This window comes from Crocuta crocuta, unplaced genomic scaffold (genome assembly GCF_008692635.1).
Source record: "Crocuta crocuta isolate KB4526 unplaced genomic scaffold, BGI_CrCroc_1.0 scaffold35, whole genome shotgun sequence".
Lineage (NCBI taxonomy): Eukaryota > Metazoa > Chordata > Mammalia > Carnivora > Hyaenidae > Crocuta > Crocuta crocuta.
In genome coordinates, this window is record NW_027530625.1 from 2834943 (window position 1) to 2861019 (window position 26077).

Here is a 26077-nt window from a genome sequence, read left to right on the forward strand (position 1 = left end):
ACCAGTCTGTACAATTTCAAGTGCACGGCTAAAGGAAAAATTCTTTTGTTTTTAAATTTACATTTTTTTTCAATTATTAGCAGTGTTTTTTGTGTCTTCCATAACAAAATAATGGCTGTAAAAGAGTGTAGGAAAGACAGCTGTGGTACTGGAATAAGGAAAAGGGAGTTGAACATCAGCTCGGCCACATACTAGTGGGGCATCCGTGAGCAAATCACTTTCTCTTTCTGAGCTTCAGTGTCCTCGCTGGTAAAATGGGAGATAACACTCCCTGCATCACAGCTTTGTTATGATCAATTAAAAGAAGAAAGTACCAACATATATGAAGAAAATCAAAAGTCCAAGAGTTCACGTTTTCCCATCTGTAACCCACAGGTCACTGATGTCAATCAGCTTCCCAATCACAAAAGAATGGAGCCAAAAGGAATCCAAGAGATCATCCAAGTTAAATTCCTCATTCTAAATAGGCAGAAGCTTGGGGCGCCTGGGCGGCTCAGTCAGTTGAGCATCTGACTCTTGATTTTAGCTCAGGTCATGATCTTACGGTTTGTGACATCGAGCCTCACATTGGGCCCAGCGCTGACAGCACAGAACCTGCATGGAATTCCCTCTCTCCCTTTCTCTCTGCCCCTCCCATTCTCCCTCTCTCTCAAAATAAATAAACACAAATAAATAAAATAAAATAAATAAAATAAATAAAATAAAATAAAATAAAATAAAAAATAAAAAAATAAATAGGTAACACTGAGGCTTAGAGATGGGATGTGACTTGTCCCAGACCCCATGGCACTACCAAGGCTAAAACTCACATTTTTTTTTAATTTCTTTTTTAACGTTTATTTATTTTTGAGAGTCAGAGAGAGACAGAGCATGAGCAGGGGAGGAGCAGAGAAAGGGAGTCACAGAATCTGAAAGAGGCTCCAGGCTCTGAGCTGTCAGCACAGCTGACAGCGAGGCTCGAACTCACAAACTGAAAAACTGACTTTTTATGACTCCACACCTGTGTTCTTTCTACCACATTGTTTTCTAGTCCTGGAAATCAAGTTTCCATTTTTGAATATGAATGCTAGTAAGAATGAAAATAAAAATCTCTGAGAATAAGAACACTTAGATTCTATGCCCCGCTGAGTGACCCTAAGTTGTCATTTGATTTCTTTTATCTAACTAGTTCTCTTCAAAGCAGTAACATCAGGGCCTAGTACTCTGAGGGACAAGGAAATCGCTCTACTGCAAATTATACAGAGTAAGGTGCCTCAGATGCGGAGGCTCAGTGTAAAATCCCACCATGCCCAGCCTCACCACACCAACGAGGATTATCTCCTAGGCTTACTTTCCCTGGGACCCTCAGTGCTTGGTATACATTCCCACCAGATTTCATCTGCGAATCTGGTATTTCTTTAGCTAGGAAGAAGATAGTGCTACAACAGTAATCTTGTTACAACAAAAATATGTCCTTGTTTTACCTTTTAGTCCTCTAACCTCCAAGAATTACAATCAATATATTTTCTTAAATGACACCTGACATCTGCCTCATCTAAAATTTTGTCCTCCTAACAGCCTGGTGAGCTGGGTTGGGCATCTGAGAGTCCAGCCCACTTCAGAGAAGAGGGGACCAATCTTCACGGCAATTCTTCAGCCAGAGTTCTAAGCCGGCTGTGAAGTGGGAACAAAGAAGAGGATTCTGGCTCCCAGCCCACTCTCATCTCAGAGACGCCTCCCTCAAACACTCCAAAGACAAACCAAACAAGCAGAGTATGCTGCACACCGCTTCCGCACAAAAAGAACGTGTATCTTCAAGGATGTGGTAATAAGCTGTGATCTGCAGTCACCAGGCCCAAAGCAGCTCACATAGGTAACATCGGCCTCATCCTGGGCCCTCTTTCAGTGCATCCTAATTCAGGGATAGAATCATCTTCCACAAGCCACAATTGGATGAATGTATTGCCCTTGAAACCCTTTTCTCCCCTATTCCTTGACATGTAATCCATCATCAAGTCTTAGTACTTTTACTAATTATCTCTGAAATTTAAATACTCCTCCAATATCACCAATAAGTAAGCCCAAGTTACCATCTCTCCTAATCCGACCACTGTGAAAAGTCTCTTGATTGTCTCTCTGGCCTCAAAACCCCTTCTCAGGTTGTACTCCCTTCAGCACAGTCCAGCAATCTTTTCGAAACATAAATCTGATTACCTTATCTCCTCATTTAGTCCTGTCAAAGGCTTTCCCATATTCTTAGGTTAAAGAGGACACTTCCACCAGCCAAACACGGTCTGGCCACTGCAGCTTTACCTCATACCATACTCTACCTCACCCCGGGTCCCCAGTCACACAGCCTTCTTTCAGTTCCTCAAAACTGCCAAGCTATCCCCTTGCCTCAGTTCCTCTATTTGTCCTTTCTCCTCCCTCTTCACCAAGTTAGCTCTTACTCATCCTTCAGCTCTCAGATCAAGAGTCACCTTCACAGGGACACCATCCCTGACCCTTTAGACTAGGTCAGATGACCCCATGATAATGCTCTGAAGGCCCCAACTACCTCTCTTGGAACTTAGTACTTAATTAGCTGTAGTTATACTCTGATGACAATTTTGCATTCAGCTGGGTGATTATTTACATAACATCTATCTTCCTGCCAAGAGAACAAGTTCCATGAGGTCAGAAACCAGGTGTGGTTTTGCTCATCACCGTATCCAGATTTTACTTAACAGTGTCTGGTACATGGTAGGCCCTCACTAAACATGGAGCAAATGAATGGCAATGTGGGAAAATGAAAGGAAACTAATAAGTCTCTCAGCACTGGCCATGTACCAGGCACTTTGCTATGTATGCATTTCCTATTTTCATTAAATCCTTGTGACAACATTTAAAGACATCATTAACTTCATTTATTCATATGAAAACAGGCTCAAAGAGGCAAACTGATTTGCCTAACATCACAGAGCAAGTAAATGGCAAAGCTGGATTTCTAATCGAAGCCTGAAAAATATTTTTTCTACTGCAAAATTCTCTTTCCTTTGAAATCTCTCTAAAACCAATGGTCAATCCTACCTCTGACAGGAATTTCTAGAAGATTGGTCCACAACCAGAGGAAGTCACTACAGACTGGCAGAAACAAGGCCTACACAGATAGCTCAGAATGGAATCAGCCAGTTTTAAGAACTCAGAATTTAACTTCAAAGCAGAAAGCTGAAAACATGGTCTTTCATTGTAGGATTCCTATTTAATTTGTTTTGAATACCACCCAGACAGAGAGCCCAAGATCTCTACTTGGGATTTCCTGTATAATGTCAAGCAAAAGGAAGAGAAGTGCATTAATACAATGGTAAGGGGAAAATAATCTTATTAAGAGATGTTTTTAAATTAATGAATTTGGTCTTTCTATTAGTAGAAAGAGGTAATGTAAAGAGGTAGTGAACAGCTAATATCTTCCTTTAGAAATAGAACAGACTAATAAAAACTGTTCTGTGAAAGAGAGGACGAACAAAATTCAGTCACAAAGATAAGATGCCAAGAGAATAACCACTAAAATGATGTTGGGACTTACTCTCCTTTATTAAAAATATACGTAAGATGAAGCCAATCAATGGAAGAGCTAAGTAGCCCCCTAACTCAAAACACGCTGCCATCTTAGATTTGTCGCTCAGTGGGCACTAAGCAAGTGAACCCCAGGAGCACTTTCATTGAAACGGTGGATTCTGGTCAACTTGAGGGGTGGAAAAGAAGAAAGAAACTCAAAGCCAGAGGCTCTTAGGCTCAAGGCCACACCTCAGCTCAGGCAGCAATAAACAAAGCTGCCGTCTAGAAACATAACCGGCCCAAAAGTCCAGATTATAATTTTTTGGAAAGAGACTCTGAACTAAAGCACCTTCACATATTAGAGGGGACCATTTCCATTATAATAGCAAATATTCAAGTTCAGATGTTCCTCTCAAGGCAATTTTTTTAAACATGATTTCAATTCGCTGACCTTTTCTGAGCTTGCCACATTTCTCAGTGACTTCATGCTTTTCTACAAAGTTTTAAGTGACTTTCTTTGAAGAGAGCTACTTAATGCCAATGACTGTAGAAAACATTTGTTCATAATTATCTAGACATAGACTGGAACAATGCTGAAACAAGAGCAGCATGCAAAAATGTATTTAAGGACTATCATCCCAAAATGCTGCTAAAAGCTATTAACCAGTATGTGTTAATTGCCACAGCATTCATATTAATTTTCACTTCAGGCTCGACATTGTGGAATATTTCCCCTGATACATTTTAAACAAAGTTTAATTTAAGGAACTGCTTCTATCAACACTTATGAAAATTAACAGCCAAGCAATTAGCACTCATGAATTATCCCTTCCCCCATGCTCTCTGCAGCTTCAGTTAAAACAGTTTCTAACAGAGAAACGGTTACTTTATAGTAAGTTAACACAATCAAAGTCACAGTTGTCTAAATGAACAAGAACTAGTTCTGCTTTTTTAAGCACTTGTTAAGGCAAACATTCTCCTTATAGTTAGAGCAGAATTTAGTTAAGTCAAATAAATATTTAACATTTTAGTAAACTGCCAAGCAATTACTAATCTAGAACTATCTTCTCACATGATGCTTTTAAAAAAAAGTCACTCCCCTCCACTCCCAAAGTAAGTAATTACTTGTCTTAATCTCCCTATTTAGAGTTAAAGGCCAAAACCTCAAAACTTCACTGGACTACCTGGACTTCAGACAGACCACCTTAACAAGTCTGTTGCACGTCTTGCTTAGCCATACTATTTCTAAACTCCTGGTTTTCAGAACATATTTCCTCTCAATCCTGTCAATAATCTAATGAAGTACGTGAAGAGACAGCATCACTGGCCCTCATCCTTTACACAGAGAGAAGAGCAAAAGTGGGGTATTTGTTGAGTCCTTCCTATTATGTATTATATGTCTTGGCAAACAGACCTAATCTCAATTGATTCTCACAAGGAAGACACGTTATCATCATCTCAACCCACACAGGAGGACTGGAGCTTCATGAGGTTAAGAAACTAGCCTGAGGTCGCATCATAAGTGGTGGAGTCAGAATTCAACTCAGGTCTTACTACAAAATAGGTCTACTTACAAGGTAAATTACACTGCCTCTTCTCATGCTCAGTGCTCTATCCTAGTATTTATCTTACATGATGGTCGCATCAGCCGTGTAAGGAAGGAACTCTCATTTCTATTATTGGTAAAGAAACAGGTTAGGAGAGATGGAAAACCTGAGCAAGAGATCACAGCTAATAATCAGTACCATTTCTTTGTTAGTAACTATAGTGACAGGAAGATGATAATATTTGCAAACTCAGTTTAACCACAATAGTAATGACATACTAGCAAAAGTTTCTCAAGTAAGAGATAAGGCATGGAACGGAAAGGGTTAGATACTTGCAAAACCATGGCCTCATTTGAAACAGGTAGAAAGACAGGGGAGAAATCCACATATTCAGGGATACTTAAATCAGTGCTGAGTGTTTACTGCCTATCAGTTGAGCCCACTCCTTCATCACTTCAAAGCAACTCCTTGTCACACCCAAAATATCCCACATACAGTGAAATCAGAACTGGCACAAGAAGTTTTCTGACTGTCTCAATCTCTAGAACAGAGATTTTGTGCTGTTAATCAGGCTATTTGAAGTCCTGTTTTCAACAAGCCCGAAAAATTCAGGCAGAGGGCCGAGCCTGGTTTTGCCTTGTCTGACTAAGCATTCCCTCAAACCACTTACAAGCTATCTTCGACTTTTTACAAATGATCATAAACAGAGCTCTAATAACCAATGAATCTAAAACAGGTCACAGATAGCATCACCAATTTACCAGCGAGATAATATAAACCTAATTAATCTGATCAAAAAAAACTGTCAAAATTACAACAAAGCAAGCCTTTCCCTCTCAAGAAATTATTAATCAACCACAATTTGTAAAAATGAAATTATTAAACTGCTACAAGAACCAAAAATTATTTGAAAGTATTCACATCGATTTAGCACAAAAGCTAAGAGATGCTTATGCTTAGAATCACTAAAACCAACAACAATCCAGTTTGCACAAACCGTTAAAGACACTAGACATGCTAGCTTAACTACAATGTAATTCTAAACCCATACCAAAAACAAAATCCTTTTTTCAAATCTAACGCTAGTTTAATCTTAAAGAGGATTTCACAGCAGTTAATCTCTTGAGGAAATACATAATTAAGTAGTTTTTTAGCATATTTAATTAGACCCCAAACTCTTCCCTGTCCCCTTCTCTCCCCAATTATGTACCATTTGCCCAAGAGACCCAAGCAACTCAGTTAATTATGTAAATAAGGCAAGCATTATTCCCAAGAAAAGCATTGCGAATATTTGTACGGGGAAAAAACTGTACATATTTCAGTGGCTTTAACAAACCTTTGCAGGGAAAAAAAGAGACTACTGAAGTACATGAAAAATCCTTATATTTGAGGCAAAAGGCATGGAGTTCAATGACAAGACGGTGAATCATTAAAACAGGACACTCGTTTCACTTCTTAAATATGAGCTGAATAAAAATAAAATAATTTTAAGTTACAACAGTAACAAAAATTTAGTGCTGAACGTCAAATGATTTATGAGAAGAATCAATCTGGAAATTATTAAAGTCGACTCTCACAGAAAAGGCTTTATTATCAAGGGGTTGACATGATCTTAACTCTAGAGGCAGCCATGGTGCGGTTATAACTACTACAATCCCATTATTATGCAATCACAAAATGCTAATTTGATCATTTTGAGGTGTTATTTGAATAGTCATTTTAATTTCTAGGTTACAAAAAGGCTTGACTCAAGTATAATTCTCTATTAATCATTGAGATGTCATTGAATATCATATTGATGCATTTCACAAAGATAAAGAAAGACTAATTTAATATGTACAGTACAATATCCTTCAAATATTAGCCACTTTCATTACGTATCTGCCAAACGCATCAATATTAAATAATAGATGAGAACAAGGGTTTAATTGTATTTTAGCAATTGTAATATGTAGGATAATAATAAAATAGTATAGCATCACAAGATAGACTTATCGATATATAAATCTTTTTAATCAAAGTGTAATTGTGACTGCCCCATGCACGCATCCTTTGCTGATTACAAATAGACTGATATGATAAACGCAATGAGAGCCTTAAGTGTAAACACATCTAGCAAAAATAATTCCTTTGTGACTGAGGAAATGGCTCTTTACATTTTTTTAAAAATTTCTCCCAGCACTTTACAAGTTAGATATATACCATGAACACCTCACAATTTTCTGTCAAATCCAGAGCTAAGTAATTTACAATAAAATCTCATGTATAATGAGAATTCTAACACATAGTATTTTAAAAGATCTGTGCTATTTTGTTGGCATAAAGTATTATTACATAGTAATTATTCCAGCAATTATGCCCTCAAACAATGAGATGGGATCAGGCAAAGGAAGCAAATAAATTCCAGCCATATAACCTAATTCCTAATAATAACTTCTCACATATCTAAATGAATCAACGGTAGTTTAAAAAAAAAAAATCCTCTACAGTCCAATTCTGTTTTCCAGAGGCTGACATTCCTGTCCCCTAGGGGGACCCTTCCTTTCTCCTTGCTACAGTCCACAAGAAGAAACAGGAGCCGTGGCAGGAGCAGGCTAAAGAGAAGCTTTACATCAATATAATCTCTAATTTACTGGAGGTACTTTCAGAGGTTTTTTGAAGGCAACTCCTGAGCATATTAGTATCTTTATGTAACTTACGCATTTTACTTCTAGTTCTTGCTCTCCTTCCCCACCAACATCAATAACCTCACTTGCCCATGGCCATATATGCTTACTTTTAAAACTATGGAAACATGCTGAACCGATTGAGTAGAAAGTGTTTTGAGAGAAAACATCTCCTTGCTCAAAGATGACAACTGACCACACCAGCACCTAACCAGAAATTGAAGATGAAAAATGCAAACATAAGCAAAGAGCTGTATGCTTATTAATTGCAATGGTGTTAAAATAAGACAAACTGTACACAACCCCTCCAGGCAATAAGTGATCACTCAGCACCCCCACACCACTGCCAGACAGCAAATATAACGGCAATAAATATAAAAATCAACTGCTACTGTCGCCTGAAAGAAGCCCAGCTCAGCTCAGTGCAGTGACACAGAATGGCAGTGATTATGGGGGCAGAGGGTGCTGCACATGGAACTGTACTCGACCTACAACAGTGGCCATTTTTCTAAAAGGTAAATAGGCATGCTTTAATTTTACAACTACAAATTGTTAGAAGAAACAGAAAAAACTAAAGTCACCCTGCATAGTGAGTGTCAAACAAGATTCCCTACAATGAAATACAGACATGCAAACAAAGGCCTAGAATTCTGGAATGAAGCTCAAAGCTCAACAATTTCTGCAGTTACAATGAAGAGTCAGACCAAAACAATGCAAATGGCCTCCCAGAACCACTTTCAAAGCGTTCCCAGCACAATCAGGCCTTGATGACTCACAACCCAAGTAACCCAAACCCTCAAGTATACTCTCTGAAAACAGGAAAAAAAAATACACATACAAATATCTCAAGACTATTTTTGTTTTAATCTCCCAAACATATTGCTGTGGAAACAATGTGAAGCCCAAATTCAGACCTTTTCACATCCTCAGTCTTAGAAAATGTGAGTGACATTCTATAATTACTTAGAGCGATTTTTGAAACCTAAATTTAATAATACCAACAAAAACAATTCCACTGAATTGAGGTTTTATTTAAGGGGACAAAGTTTTATTTTTACTTACCTTGCCATCAAATTTGGAATACTCATTAAAGGGGTTATTCAGCTGCAGAGGGCACTGCTCCAGTCGTACAGATAATATTGACTGCTTTCCAGAACTTGGAGGTTTCTCTTTGAGGGACTTTTTTTCAAAAAGTGACTTTAACTCCTGGGCTGTGATAGAAGAGGAAGATAAAAACATCTTTGTGATTACACACAGAGACAGCCTGTCTACCTTCCCCAGCAAGTCTTCCTTGGAATCTTAAAGAGGGAGTGTCTGGGGCATATACAGGTCTGATGTGTGCAAAAAGCCTCACATATACTTCGATACTTGCACACTCGAAAGGCAGAGACCTGAAAAACAGTCAGGTCAGGACTGTCAATTTAGAAGGACTAGGGTTTAAGGAGTGGGGAGTGAGTCAAACCAACAGAGCAGCCATTCTGTAAGAAGAGCATTCACAGCTTAAAGGACCTGAGCTTTGGCCTGGCTTTGCCACTAAGAGATACATGACAGACAGTTCACTAAAGCTTTCTGGGCTCGCTGAACTGGAAAATCTTGAAAATCTCTCCTGACTCTAATACTGTGGGATTTTGGAATTCCAGTTCTTTAGGGTGAAGGTCTACATCTTAATCCTCTCCTACTCTCCAATGACACCTAGCACAAAATCTAGAAGACAAAAATGAGGAGGAGGAAAAGAAAAAAGAATTTTTATAGTAATAGCAGCTAACATTTACTGAGCAAGCCAATGTATCTCAATTACTCCTCCTAACAAGCCTATGAAGTGGATACTGGCATTATCTTAATTTTGTCAGTGTGGAAACTGACGCTTAGAATACTCTGATTAGCCTTAGGCCAACACAGCTAGGAAGTAGCAGAGCTAAAATCTGCACTCAGGCAAGGCTCTTAGCCATTAGACTAATGAACAAAGTTGACCCTCAATAAATTTTGTTGCATGAATCAATGAATAAAATAATGATTGAAGGTACTCAGATTAAATTATTATTAAATCAGAATCTTTAGCTCTTACTCATTAGTGAATCAAGACAAGTTAGTTCCATATATTCTCACAGATCATTTAAGTGTCCATATTATTCTGAATATCATTTAAAGTGGTAGCTATGTAAGTACATGAAGGTTTATTATACTTTCCATTCTGTATTAGAAAACTTCCATACCTAAATTTAAAAATAAATCAATCTTCAATCTTAAAATCTGCAATGAGGGGCACTCTGGGAGGCTCAACTGTTAAGGGTCTGACTTACTTTTTTTAATATTTAAAAAAATATGTATTTATTTTTGAGAAAGAGAAAGAAAGACAGGGAGAGAGACGGAGACAGGATCTAAAATAATTTTATTGCTACACTTTGGAAAGAAATAACCCTTTATTAAATACCTACTATGGGCTGGGAGCAATGCAAAGTGTTTTCTCAACCTGTCCTCACAGCAGTCTTAAGAGCTGGTTACAACTAGCCCCATGAACAAATGGAGTATAGCAAACGTAAGTTACTTATCAAAATTACACAACTACTATCAGTAAGGATGTGAAGCAATGATATATTAACTCTTCCATTCTCAGACAAATTCTAATTCACACTTAGACTTCTCTCCTCAACTTCTGACATTTTCCTTCTCCCTCCCCTCCTACCTTCCTTCATCATGGAGAAAGAGAAACAACCAAAAGAGAACTTCGGCATGTTCTCACCTACACCTGTGCCTGCCTTCTCCGCTATTTATTACAGTGGATGAACTGCCTAGGCCCCCACCTCAAGCCAGCTCCTCCTCTGTGCACTCAGGGGCTGACTTCTTGATGACTCAAGGGCACCACTCAAACAATTTTCTCCAATTTTCAGTTTTTCCTCCTACTGGATCGATCTCATCAGCACACAAAGATACTGAAATACTGCTTGTTCAAAAAACAAAAAACAAAAAAACCCTCCTCCTTTGATCCTGTACTCCCAGTTACTATACCACTTTTATGCTCCTCAAAATGCTATGTTCTTGCTGTCTGGTTTCTCTTCTCGCTTTCCCTCAAACCCACTCCAATCAAGCACTTGGGCTCCCCACACTCCTCGGAAGCAGTTTGCAAGGTCACCAATGATCCCCTTAATGCTAAATCTACTGGTTAATTTTGAATCCTCATCTTTCAAGACTTTATGACAGCATTTGAAAGAGTTCATCACTCAGTCCTTTTTGAACCAGTTTTTTCACTTGGTTTCCAGGACTCCATTTTATCTGGCTCTCATCCTATCTTCCAGGTTACTCTTTCCTAGTTTCCTTGCCAATTCCTCATATTCCCCTCAGATCTCTGGCATTCCCAAGTCATACTGTTGACCTTTTATTTCTCTATCTACATTAACACCCTAGGTGATCTCAGCCAGCCTTCTGTTTTAAATATTAAAAACAAGAAACTAGACTGTGGTAATATAAATCAGAACAATAGCTGCAATAGTCTTTCTAGTAGCCCAACTAGAAAGAGGCACAAGGGAACTTTCTGGAGGACACAAATGCTCTACACTTGACTGGGATGCTAGTTATACAGGTCTATATGCTTGTCACAAGTCACTGAACTATACACTTAATATCTGCACATTTAAGTATAGAGAAGCATACCTCAATAAAGAAATAAAACAGGGAGCACCTAGGTGGCTCAGTTGGTTGAGCATTCGACTTCGGCTCAGGTCATGATCTCACGGTTTGTGGGTTNCGGTATCACAGTTTGTGAGTTCGAGAACTGGGTCAAACTCTCTGCTGTCGGTTAGAGCCTGGAGCCTGCATCAGATTCTGTGTCTCCCTCTCTCTTTGCCACTTCCCCACTTGTGCTTTGTCTCTCTTCGACATTAAAACAATTTTTTTAAAGAAATAAAAAGGGAAAACCTTGATAAATATCATCTACATGCTAATAACTCCCAAATGATTATTCCTAGACCTAAACATTCCCTGAAATTACAGACTCACTTATTCAGCTTCCCATATGACACCTCCACTTGGATATCCAATAGGTGTTTCAAACTTTCTATGTCCATAACTGAACTCTAGATCTTCCCCCAAATCTGCCCTTCCCACAGGCTTCTTCTCAGTTAATGGCAACTCAATCGTGTTAGGCCAAAAATATCTCCATTCTTTTCTTTCTCTCACATCTAACAACCTATCCATCAACAGAAATTTCAGAATATACCCAGAGCCATCTCCAAAGCTAACAATGCTGGATTATTACCACTACCTTCAAAGCTTCTGCCCTTGCCTTGTCTAGGCCCACTCCTGCCAGTCTCTTCCCAACACAGTAGCCAATAGGAGTCTTTTAAAATATTAAGTTATAAACATCACGGAAGAAAACAAATCAATTTGACCACACCGAATAAACACATTTTTGTATGGTAAAAAATTAGCAAAGTAAAAAGAAAAATGATAAACTAGAAAAAAATAAAGGTTAATATTCCTAATATGTAAAGATTCTAAAAGTAGAGAAGACAGTGACCAACAATTCTATGGAAAAATGGGTAAGAAATATGAAATGTCCATAGAAAAAGATACTCAAATGGTTCTTAACAAATGGAAAGATGCTCAACCACATTTATAACAAGGGATATGCTGAGATAGACATCTATCAAATTAGCAAAAACCTAAAAGTTTATAGCTATGAGGAAATAACATTCTGTACCTTATTAGAGGAATGCAAAATAGCAAAACACCTATGGAAGGGAATGTGGCAATATGAAGGGAGATCAATTACTTATCCTCTGGCCCAACCTTACCACTTCCAGGATTTTTACACTGGGAAAAATAAACAAAACACAATACAACACACACTCATTCGGCTACTCAATGCAGTGTCATTTTAAATATCAAAAGCCTGAAAACACTCAAACGTCCTTTATCAGGAGACCAGTTGGCTAAACTAGGGCACCTCCATATCATGGCCTATCACGAAGCTGTAAAATGGAATGAAGCCTATCTCTGTATATTCGCCAGAGTAATTCCCAAGATGTGTTGCTAAGTGAAAAAAGTATTGCATAAAATGGTGTGTATAGAATCCTATTTCTAACCGAAAAAGAGGGGTATATGAATATAAATATGCTTACATATAGATTTAAGTGGCAGAAAAACCAAAACCTTTTTAAAAATGACTATAAGAAGAGTAGAAGATACAAGAATTGGAGCTAGATTTCTATGATTTTACCTTGTTTTATGTACTCAACTTCAGAACCATGTACAAGTTTCATATAGTTCTTTAAAAAATTAGAAGTGCAATTTCTAAAAATAAGAGCAAAAGCAAATGAACAAACCTAAGTGTAATATTGAGTTGGCATTTTAACTACAAAGAGAAGAATTATTTTAAGTAACTTTATCACACAGCAATTTGACTGTACATTCCCTACTGGAATATATCAAAAGGGAAATATATAAATAAATAAATAAATAAATAAATATATATCTTCAACTGTTTTTAGTAATCATAGTGTTAGTAATGATGGTTAATATCTCCATTCTGGAACCAAAACTTTCAGCATTAAGAAAAAGGTACATAAACATAAAATAAAAAAAGTTAAGTAAATACTCTATAATCCTAAATTCTTATAGGAATCGTCAACACTAACTCACAATGTACTTCCTCTTAGAAAATTTATTTTCTTCTGAGCTCTATCCCCTGAAATGCCTACAAGGAAAAAAATCCAATCCAGCACCTCTCGAGTTCAAGTTCTGGTCTCTCAATGCCATTTACCCCTAAAAAATAACTAAGATCCTCTAAACAAATGGCTAATTCCAGATCTGCAGATGGAAATATCTAAGAATCAAGAATTTATCCTGTCTTCTTGCACGGACTATATTCGAGAATAACCAAATAATGGATTAGGAACAGTTGTTCTTTATATGAAGACCAGTAAAATTAAAAATCACTATTTTGCAACTCCTAATGAAAAAACTCATCGAGGTAATGCCCATCAATGACCACTAAAACCATTAGAAGAAAAGCTGATGGGATGGATGAATGACACCAAATAATAATAATTAATAATGGATGAATGACACCTAATTCTACCATCAATCTGATCACAAAATAAACAAGAAAACATTCTATATTTCCTGACACGATGCAATATGAAGTACAGATCAGCATGTACAAAACATTCTTAAGAAAAATCAAACCTCGATCTGAACACGTTTCTGGATCCAATGACCTGTTTATGGGAAATAGAGGGCAGAAGAACCTATTAAACAAGACCAAAGAGATACAATTAGCAAAATCTAGAATGTAGGAAATTCTACAGGACAAATGACCCAGTTTCTTAATTACAAGGAAAAAAGTAAAGGAGAATCTACAGATTAAAAAGGAAATCGAACGTCTCAATCAAATGTATGGACATCATATATAGACCTACATGACCAAATTGGCAAAAGACAAAGAAACATTTGAGACAATGAGGGAAATGTTTGTTAATATTAAAGAATTCCTGCTAATTTTTTGGAGAGTAGTGGTACTATAGTTTTCTTATGTGTTAGAAAAATACAAAGTATTTAGGTATAAAATTATGATCGCTGGAAATTGCTTAAAAATAATCTGGGGCGCCTAGGTGCTTGAGTTGGCGGAGTGTCTGACTCTTGATTTCAGCTCAGGTCATGATCACAGGGTTGTGGGACTGACATGTACTCTGTGCTAAGTGTGGAGCCTGCTTAAGATCCTCTCTCTCCCCTTCTCTCGCACTCATGCTCACTCACTCTCTCTCTCAAAAAATAAGTAAGTAATAATCTGAGAGGGGTGGGGAGGTAAAAGCAGCAAGACTGGCCATATGGTGAAGCTGAATGATGGGTATATTGAGGTTCATTATACCATTCTATTCTACTCAGATTAAATCACTGTACCCAGAGTAAAAATTAAGTTCTGTACAAGACTCTCCATGATCTGCTTTCTCACTACTTCTCTGAGCCCACTCTTCTCCCTTTCTACTCTACTATAGTCAGTAAGCATCCTTCCTTGCTATTCTTTGAATACATCAGGTACACTTCTGTTGCAGAACCTTTGCACTCGCTCTCCCTCATCTTAGGACACCCAGTTTCCAATACCTGCCTGACTCATTCCTTCAGAACTCTGCTCAAACATCACCTTCCCAAGAGGCCTTCCCCGATCATCCTACATAAAATAGCAAAATCCCCTACGTGGCATTCCTTATCCTCCGTACCTGGCTATAGTTTTTGCTATGCCACTTATCCCACTCTGACAACACTAGGTTTGTTTCCTGTCTATCTCCCCCACAAGATCCATGAGGCAGGGACTCTGTCTTGTTTACTGCTATACCTTCTAAATCTACAAGTGCTTAGCTGTCCTTGCATATTGTAGGAGCTTAAGAAATACTTGTTACATGATTCACTGTGGACCAGAGAAGTAGAAAAAGTAGCTGTGGGGACAGGGAGGCAGAAGAGAGGGAGGGAGGAGCAAACGGGCACAAAGACGTAGGAATGAGACAGGGGTTGGTATTGAGAGCCCTTCCTCCCGGGTCCAAGCCACTCATAAGGCACAGTTGTACCTCCTGAGTTGCTCTACTGCAAGCTTTTTCAACATCACTTCCCTTTATCATTTGCAGCTGAAGAGTTCTAACTAATATAAACAGTTGGACGTCTCCAACAAACAGAACTGAAAAAACAATAGCCTAGAAATGTAATTATCATCAGTCTTAGGAGAAAGCACATACCGTAGCCTTCAAGAAGATGGGAATGCATATCAGAACTTCTAAGGATTCAGTGAGTGACTGGATATAAAACAGATATATAAAAACAATAGATTTCTTCACAAGAGCAGTAAAAAAGTTATGGGGAAGAGGATGCTAATTACAAGGGCAGCACAAAATACAAGACATCTGGAAATAACCTTAATAAATGTGCAGGAACAACATGGAGATAAGACAAAATGTTGCATTTATGTACTACTTGTATACACAAAAAAACTACAAAAAAGATCATAAGATGTATGTTTAGAATATTTAAAATATATATACTTATATAAATAGAATCTAGAATAAATACATTAAAATGTTAACAGCAGTTCCTCCAAATATGAGAATACTGGTAGCTGATCTTTATTTTTATATTTTACTTCAGATTTCCTATAACAATTTTTTCTTCTAATACAACTTTCCTGAACACTGGCTATCACTGACACAGAGGAGGGAAGGAACAAGAGAACACAAAAGAATCCTCAACACCCACAGCTCCAAGAGCAGCTCCTTTCCGCCAACAGTACTGGAGAAAATAGGAGAGAGCAGAAGAACTACAGTCTTCGGAGTCAGACTGGCCAGGAGAAGAATTCTGGCTTTGTCATAATTGTAAGTAAGTAACTTGAAAAACTTATTTAGCCTCTGAGCTCCAGTTTTCTCACACATAATACAGAAATATTAATAGCTAATTTGCTGGATTTGTATTAAGATGAAGCAAACTTAGCGGCTGGCCTATTATATACCAGTGGCCCCCAGTACTGCTTACTCATAAGAATCACCCAGGTGCTTCTGAAAAATATAGATGGACCCCAATCCCTATCTTCTGAATCAGAAATTCCACATATATGGCTAGAAATTTATACAGAAGCCATTATGACACGCACTTTGGGATGTATTTCTGATTTGTACATAGCCACTGTATCTGGGAACTGTTGTTTTAAGAAACCAATACTATAAGTTACATAAAGAAAACTTTAGGAGTATTCAGAAATAACTGATATACACTACATTGTTTTTGAGCTACTATTTAACTTTATGTATAGATGTCTTTGTCTTCCCAGTAGACTTCTAACCTCTTGAGGACAGGAATCACATATTCTTCCAAGTACCTAGCATAGAATTAAGATGCACACAGAAAGTATGAAAGAAATGTTTGTTATATGAGTCCGTGAATAAGGGTAACAATACATTTTGTAAAGAATCTACCAATGCCATTTTAAAACAATAAAATTAAAAATACCGAGGCTTGATTTGACACTGTTCCTCCTGACAAAGCTGTCGTCCAGTGACCATCTTCACATTTATCCATGCAGTCCTGGCTACAGAAATACTATAAGGATCTTATTCTAAAGTATTCCATTTATCATGTGGTCTCAGGGCATATAAAGGATATACACAAAGTTCATAAAGAACCTCAGGGTATGGACCAGATGGCTTCTCAGATCCCTTCCAACTCTTCTATGGAAACACTGTAGTTCTCCTATATTAAAGGATGGACTGGACTTAGAATAATTGTGGAAGAAAAACATTCCACCGGAGGTCATCATATCCATAATAATGATTCTTCTGGTAGAGAATAAAATAAAACAAAGATAAGAAAAACATATGAAAGGATTTTAACAAAATGTAAACAGCAGAAAAAGAATGAGGGAAGGAATAAATGATTACCTAACCAAAATTCCCGATTAAGATCAAAAGGATCTGGCTGTGGCATTCCTTGGCAAAAAAAGTGTGTGCTTGAGAAATGCGTGGAACCAGAGTAGCTGCTCAGTTTGTCAGGTAGATGTTTACTGGACTGCTGACTCCACTTTTCTAATATATTTCAGGAGACCCAGAGTGCCAACCTGTAGTAATGGTGGAACCCAGATGAACAGAGAATTCAAAACCATTTACTCCTCTGTGCACTGATGAGGTTCACTGGCCTGGCCAGAAGCAAGGTCAACATTTTGGAGAGTGGCCAGGTATATTAAGAAGGCACTTTTTTAGTACCCTAAAATCACAGGGTCAATTACTGAAATCTGTGAGAGACAGAAATAAGAGAGATGGAAACTGAGGGAGAGAGAAGTATACACAAATAATGAATGGTTTGGCTCCAAATGAAAGCAAAAAGGAGACTATTTCTCTAGCACATTCTTTTTTTTATGTTTATTTCAGAGAGAGAGAGAGAGAGAGAAAACATGCATGTGCACGAGTGGGGGAGGGGCAGAAAGGGGGAGAGAGAGAATCCCAAGCAGGCTCCACCTGTGTAGTCAGCTCAGGGCCCAACACAGAGCTCGAACCCATGAACCATGAGATCATGAGCTGAGCTGAAGTCAGATGCTTAACCGACTGAGCCGCCCACGTGCCACAATCCAGCACATTCTGTGAAACACTAACAGAAGTTAAAGTGGATTAGACTTTAAGGAATGAGTGGGAAATGTATCAAAATTTATTAGATGTGTCTGATTAGTAGAAGTATCAATTTAAGTTGAAGAATTTATTTCTCACATGGTAAAGGGGATTGATGCAGTTATATCTAAGGTACTCTATTCATCCTATTTTTTATTTGTAATTATTTTAAGATAAGGAAGCAAAGAAGGCAAAACAGAGGGAGGCTGGAGAGATGAGTTTAGATAAACTGGCTCTATATTCATTAAGAAGAGATTTACAGAAAAAGCATCAAGATATATGAAAAATTTGAAGAAAGTCAACAAGATAAACAATGTAAAGGTTTTCAGTTTGATAAATGCAACAGAGAGAAGTATTAACTGGATCAACAGAAAAGGCCAGCCTAGAGAGGTTTTTTAAGTATTAAGAGCAAAACCAAATAGACATTCCAGGAGAACTACAGAAGCCATGGAAATGAGACATAAGAAAGAAGTGAACGAGATTTCTGCTTTCCGCAGTTGTCATTTAGAGGCAACTATTAAGAAAATCATACCCACTGAGCACACCTGGGTTTACAACCACAGCAGGAGAAAGCAATAACCACTTTATACAGAGTGGTTCAGCAGAAAGAGATTGGCCTTTAGCTGCAGACAGTGCTAGCTACAAAATACGGCTCCACGGCACTACTGCTTTCTAGCCTTGTAACATTAGCAAGTTAAAGCTTGCTGAGTCTCTGTCTCATCTGTTAACCACAGCAATATCTATACCTTTCAAGATCATTACACTGGAGGTAATGTGTGTAAAGTGCTTAGAATAGCACTAGGTAGGTGCTGATGTTAATATAATAATCATTAATATTGTTAGTTTTATCAACACTATGTAGCAATGGAGTCAGTCAACAAAAATTGAGTGGACATCTATTACATGCCAGGGTGGTACTAGGTGCTGGAAGACAGAGAAGACAGAGTGCAGACATTACTTTGAAAGAAGAAAAAAAGAAAACCTAGAACACATGATACAAACATTAGAAAATATTTCAATAACATTTTTTAGGTGTTCTTGCTGAGATTGAAGATTTGAAAATACGATATATGGCCAGCTTTTTAATACACATACCATATGAACGCAAACTATAAATGCTGATAATACTTGCAACATAATGCTTGTTAAGCTAAAGGAAAAGAATTAGCATATATGCAAAAAAGACTGTTATTCAGGTCACTTAATGAGGCAGGGGAGAGTCAAGGTTGGAACTGCCAGGAGGAATCTACAACCCAGAGGCCCATCCAAACCATAGGTATTCCTTGGCTCTAAGAACAAGGTAGTGGCATGAGAATTTGTACAAAATGTGCCTTGCACACATCAATTCCTGTGACCCAGAATGAAGAGTGATCAAAAACACAAGACCTGAAGAACACACAGCTTCAGAGGGCCACGGCACCCCAAGTGAAAGCATTCAAAGCTCAAAACAAGAGGTATCTAGTTACAGGATTTAAAAAGGTGAATTAAAAATAAAAGCTCTTATATAATAATATAAACTAAATATACAAATCTCAAATTAACAATTAAAATTATTTCCATTTACCTGATTGCTTAGAATTTCTTTCTTTCCACTGAATATTTTTGCATTTGATCTGGTTTTGTCTCTCTTTTCGGAGTCGTTCTAATCTTTGAGCTTGAAAAGAAATATTATAACTATAAGTTTGTCAATGAAAGTTTACTATAAACAAAGACATAATTAACTACCTTTATATGAATAAAGATGTTTTATACTGCATATGTAGGGAAAAAGTCATAAAATTTTAAAGGTGGCACCCCTGAAAAGCAAATACCAACAAAAACATGAAAATATTCTTGATTTATAATTGAAATTAGAGGATATAAAACATTAATAGAGATCATAAAGATAGTATTAACATGGAAGAGAATAATAAAATGTGAAAACTTCTGTGATTAATATGACATTTCATTATATAAATCATTAATAACGGTCTTAAAGGAATTTTAATGCACAAATGAACTGAAGTGAATATTACATTACAGGAATAAAATTACTGTTATGAATTACTCTACCCGTTTCAAAAATTAAAGATAAATGAACTCAGACTAGACTATTAAAGTTTTAAATATAAAATCCTTTATCTAAAAATCATGAAAATTATAAAATGTCAAAGCTATATAAATTAGCATAGCTTTTCTTCAGTGGGCTGAAACAGTTTATAGGTAGTAAAATAAATGATTTGTATCTTTGTAACATTAGTCAAATCTTAAAAAGAATAATTTTTCTTATACAAAATTTTAAGATATGCTGAAAGGATTAAAAAGCAAAATCTCTGGTCACTAGGACGCCCCACAATAGTAAGTATTAGCATCTATGTGCCATCTTAAGAAATTCCAACAACAGTAACAAAAGCATCACCTAAAATCCTACATATTACATGAGATTATATTACCACTGGCTGATCAACCTTCAAAAATCAGTGAATTGACCTTTTAAAGAAATACTGTCCGGCATATACTAACAAGTGCCGCATACGGAAACCACAATGAAAAAGAAAGTCGTAACTGACCCTATTTCTTGAGATTAGTTTCCTCTGGCTAATCTTCAACTTCCTATCCTGGCACAATACTAACAAAAAATAAATAAATAAATTTCTCTTTCAAGGTAGGAAATCATCTGCACCTGCCTTGGCATTGTAGTAGGGAAACTACCACTGAAACTAACCTTGCCAGAAATGTATGTAAACCGTGCTGGCAAAAGCATTCTGACAATGTCTCTGTATCTAACCAAATTCTACTGGAGGAAAATACATTCAATTGCAATTAATAAATGTGAAGGGTACAGCCACAGTAATATAATCATAAAGCTCTCAATTTAGCAGCATTCTCCTACTGAAATCCATTCAACCTGTCATACAAGATATCATCTCAATAACTTGCAAGGAAGTCAGTTTCAACTAGAGAACTGAGAATCAATGGTTCTAAATTATATTCAAACCTTCACTCAAATCCTATTTTGATAAAAATTCCTTGAGATACTGGGAAATACTATTAATTATTCTCATCATGAGAGCAAATTATTCTTTGTAGATGTCACAGAATGCTGAATTCTGAACCAAAAACCTTAACATGCTTTTCACTTTATATTGTATCCTGCAGTACTCCTTTATGTGAATTTTACATTTGGACCTTGAAAATAAACATGTAAACCTTTTCAATGTTCTACCACATCTCCTGCCATTATGTTTGGGAGTTAGCAGGTTACTGCTACTGATTAGGAGGAGATTATATTTTCTGATTACCTAATTAAAAAAAAAATCACCTCCTAGAATACCCTGTCATATCAGAACTACATTTTGACTTCTAAATAATTTATCTAAGTGAAGGCCTTGGCTCATCACATTCCCTTTGAAAGGTTTCGAAAACACATAAGCTGGAAAATGGTCAATGACAAGCCTTTAAAAGATAATGACTAAATATTTATGTACCAAAGTTTAGCATTTTCAAACCAAAAAGATCAAATGATAGAGATCAACTTAAGAAAATAAAAATAACATATCCAAAAGAGGGGCACCTTTTCTTATCTCACACTCAGTGTAGGAATTCCTATTAAAAGCAGCCCTAACGAGTATTCAGCTATTTACCTCCAACCTCCCTTTGCCCCCACAATCCTTCCATGGCCAAGAAACGGCTCTGGCAGGAGCACTCCATGGCTGGTCAGCTCTCTGTATTAGAGGTTCTTTATTACGTCAACCTGAATCTGCCACCAGGTAGTGTACCCACTGGGACTAATGTTGTTCTGTGAAGATACTCAAAGTCAGTCCACTTCCCTTTCTACATGAAGGCCTTTTAAAAAGAGAACATCCAACCTGCCTCTCCTAGTCACCTTTCTCCACTATTCATCTTCTGTCTACTTCATTCTGACAGCATCGTTCCTGAGGCACTCTCCATTTATAGTCACAAAGATGGAGATGTTGTTTAGACTCGCTCTTAGTGTAACACATGCACGTTCCTGTTAACACACAGAAACTGTCCCCATTAAACCTATTCCACCATTATGCATTATTCTATACGAATGTTGACTGATTTAAGCTCAGAAGACATGACTAAAAGGCAATGTTTACCTGTATTTGAGCGTCTTCTAATACCAAAGTCCCAACTTGAGGTAATATCGACTGACTGGGCATATACATAGCCCTGAGTCTCACCATTGCTTCCCTGAATTTCTGACCCACTGTCTCCAGGCATTGAAGGAGGATGAATCTTCTCTAGGTCAACATCATGATCAATGAGAACCATCTCACACATTCCTGTGTCATCACTGGTCACATGTGACTGTCGAATATGAGCTAGAATGATAGTTGGATTGTCCAAGAAGGCCATCCTTTCTGTGGGCCAATTTCCTTAAAAGGCTATTTTCTCCTCTTCATATTGTTTCACGTGCTCACCTCCCTAGAAACATGATGTACACAGCAATATTTAAGAATAAGGAAGAAAATGACTGAATCATTTTTCAAACAAATCAATGTGGTAAAATGCTACCCTGAAAATCAACATTTATCCCTGTACCTGGGAGCTTAGAAGGATTAAGTCTAAGCTGAAAGGAAATCCTTATAAGCACTGGGGGCTATAACTCTAGTCAATGAGATCTCCATGGTATCAGAGAGAATGGCTTCCTCTCTTGCCAAAACAAATAATAGTGGCTCCTTAGGCCAGTCAAAGCACATAATTACTGTTAAAACAATAAATTTTCCTTTCTTTCTCCCTTTATTCCCATGCGGTCTTCTCATTACTATATAAGGTCAGGGAGAACAAGTTGTATTTTCCTCACATTATGAGCTCGAGTATGAAACTGTATTTCTTTAGTTTACATTTCCCCCTCTTTGTCATATGGTTGTGAGGTAACTAAAAACACAGATAATACCTTCTGAGTTACTAGGAATTTTACAAAAATGTACCACCAAAGTAGTTTTTTGTTCAACAAATACATTTTCCTTTCTTCTGATTTAAGGTAGGATTATGCTTTTCAAATAAACTTTATTAGGGGTGCCTAGCTGGCTCAGTTGGTTGAGTGTTCAACTCCAGTTCAGGTCACAATCGCACGGTTCGGTTTGTGAGTTTGAGCCCCACACTGGGCTTACTGCTGTCAGCAACGGAGCCTGCTTCGGGTCCTCTGTCCCCCGTCTCTGCCCCTTCCCCCCCCCCAAAAATAAATTGAAAAAGAAAGGTTACAAAAATAAAATTAAAAAATAAACTTTATTACTTCTTTGCTACCAAAAATTAATTTCTTTTTAATTTTTTAGGGTTTTTTGGTAATGATTTATTTTTGAAAGAGAGAAAGAGAGAGAATATGAGAGAAAGAGAGGGAGGGGCAGAGGCCCCAGGTGCCCCTCCCCAATTAATTTCTTATTTTAGAAACCTCACTGTAAGAACTGCTTCCTGAATCCTGTTGAAACTAAAATGATATTTCTTCTGGGAACAAGATGGTACCTCCTCAGTTAAATGGCAATACTCAACAAAGAAAACATGGCAGTCTCCCCTTATCTGTGGTTTCACTTTCTACAGTTTCAGTTACTCATGGTCAACCTTGGTCCAAAAGCAGATGATCCTCCTTCTGACATACTGTCAGAGATCAATAATAGTAGTCTAATGCTATGTCACAACACCTATGTCATTCACTGTGCTTCATCTCATCATATAGGCTTTTTTTTTTTTTTTTTACTTTATTTACTTATTTTGAGAGAAAGGGAAACAGAGCAGAGAGGAGCAGAGAGAGAGGGAGAGAGGGAATCCCAGGCAAACTCCATGCTGTCAGCATGGAGCCCAGCACAGGGCTCGATCCCAGAAACCATGAGATCATGATCTGAGCTGAAATCAAGAGCTGACTAAGCCACCCAGGGGCCCACATCACATAGGCATTTTATCACCTGACATCATCACAGGAAGGTTAAGTATAGTACAATAAGATATTCTGAGAGACAGACCACATTCACTTAACTTTTATTACAGATACTGTTATAATTGATCTGTTTTATTATTGTTGCTAGTCTCTTACTGTGTCTAATTTGAAAATTAAATTTTATCATAGGTATACATGGGTAGGAGAAAAAATAGTATTTATAGGGTTTGGTACTATCCATGGTTTTAGGCATCCACTGCGGGTCTTGGAACATATCCCCTGCAGAATAGGGCAGAGTACTGTAGTACAGAACCCCGGTGAGGATGAGGACCTGCAGGCAGAACTGGGTTAAAGTCCTGATCTCTCACTTGCTAGCTATGTGATCTTGGTCAAAATAAACTTAACTTCTGAGCCTATTTTCTTTCTTCATTTATAAAATGTTGATCCCAGGAATAAGAATATATATAAGAGATAATGCAGATAAAGTGCTCAGAAGAGCTCCTGACACATAAATATTAGCTATTAATAATGATGATGCTGATGGTAAAAATAATCACTACTAATTTCAACTTTCAATTCTTGTTTAAAATAAACCTCAAATATATCAACATTTCATCCTTCTTTAGTAAGTACACACAGCATGTAAAATAAATGTGTGCTTCTTTTCTGACAGAGAACTCCGCCAAGTCACCTGGGTCACCTTCCTCCTCCTTTAAAATCATTATGAGATGCAAGGAACGTGAAAGCCGAATTGAATATGTTCCTAGAATAGGCCTATTAGGTATATGTTTTTAGAAAGACCTATAGCACCATATTTCTCGTCATTTGTTCCTCCTAGAAATGGAACAAAGGGGGAAATCTAGTTAATAAATCATTATAAAGACTGAGGTTTTATGAATTTTTGTCTAGTATCACATTCTACTGACATCACTTGGTAGATCTTAAAATAAAGATACTAAGATTAAGAGAGTGTTTAACTGAGTAGCACCTCTAATCAAAGAATTACACTAATCTTCATTTTTTCCTTCAAATATATTCACTGAGTAGTTATATTACACTGAGGCTATTGGGAAATGCCAAGGTAAGGTATCCCTGAATCAAAAAGTTTACACCCTCAAACAGCCCTACTGTATTTCCTAATTCTTACAAGGAGATTTCTCCAAGTGTCATATTTGTTTCAGAGATGTTCATGTCAGCCTACCATTTTAAGTGTATTAATCAGAAAACCATTATAGAATTAAAGGGGAACATTTAAATTTCACTTGTAAAAATAATTACAGTACCACAAAGAGATGCATACAATCGCAGAATTACTTATAAAGTATTTGAGTACTGGTTTTGTAACAAAATCATAGCATCACAGACCAAAGCTGCAAACATCCTTGTGGTGAGCACAGGCTCTTCCCTACGGGAGTAAGGCAACCAGGCCCTCGCAGAGCAGCAGGTGCTTTCCATTTCATATTGAACAGTTTTCCCTGTAAAACCAAGGACTTCAGAGAGAAGCCACACATTTAACGGGCACTGACAAGTCAAAGGGCAAAGCAACAAAAGTACAACAGAATCTTTTTTTTTCTTTTCAAAGAAAATGGATCTGCTCTATCTTATGAAGAAAAGAGTCATGGGAAATAATCCTGAAGGGACACACCAATTCCCTAACTTTATCCCTTTAGTAAAGAGGCCCCAAAATATCCCAACAGGAGCAGGTATCTTCTCTATTAGTATACTAGGACTTCATACATGAATACTTCACACTTAGTATACTGTGACTTTATGCAAGTATGATTCGCTCAACAAATAGTTATTCAATACCGTTCTGACAGGGAATTCCCAGAAGTCTGCCCTGGAAAACATGCCTTCCGCGTCCCATGACATATACTTGAGGATTCAGACTGTAAGTTCCACAAGGCCAGGAGCCACACCACCACATCCCTTCCGGCAATAAAGGATCTTACACGTGGAAGAAATTCAGTAAAGGTTGCTGTCTGACTTCCAAGGACTATATAATTTTGCTGTAGGGATAAGTCATGTATGAGCATGCCGTGTGTAGTGTGATTATAAAAAAAGGATTGCCTTTTTTTCTATTAATACAGATACAAGGGCTTCTCTTCAATGTGCCCTTCAAAACTGTCACCTTGGGACACTAATCAACCCATGCCAATGCTACTTTTCAGAACCAGAAGAACATGTTTTAAATCACTTTAAGAGCAGCAAATTATCACTTGAAAGTAGATTTGATTTCTAAGACAAAGATATTCCCAACACAGATGAAAACAAGTTATTTTCTCTGATCAGTTGTGCAAAGATCAAAGATTTTTAAAACCTAATGTTGGCAGGGTT

At 37.4% G+C, this 26077-nt stretch overlaps 1 protein-coding gene across 8 annotated transcripts in view; it reads right to left on the reverse strand.

Moving 5' to 3' along the window:
* The window catches only part of MAPKAP1 (MAPK associated protein 1), a 238696-nt gene that overhangs the window by 185875 nt on the left and 26744 nt on the right, over positions 1-26077 (reverse strand). For 5 of the 8 annotated variants that reach the window (XM_077768234.1, XM_077768238.1, XM_077768233.1 and 2 more), the window contains 3 exons: positions 21966-22293; positions 19427-19516; positions 8792-8940 (listed from right to left, as the gene is read on the reverse strand). In XM_077768234.1, coding sequence (XP_077624360.1) covers positions 8792-8940; positions 19427-19516; positions 21966-22224 — 498 coding nt within the window. In that variant the 5' untranslated portion in view covers positions 22225-22293. Of the gene's footprint in view, positions 1-8791; positions 8941-12944; positions 13008-19426; positions 19517-21965; positions 22294-26077 lie in introns of those variants that run through there. The other 3 variants (XM_077768240.1, XM_077768241.1, XM_077768239.1) reach the window with 2 other exon arrangements.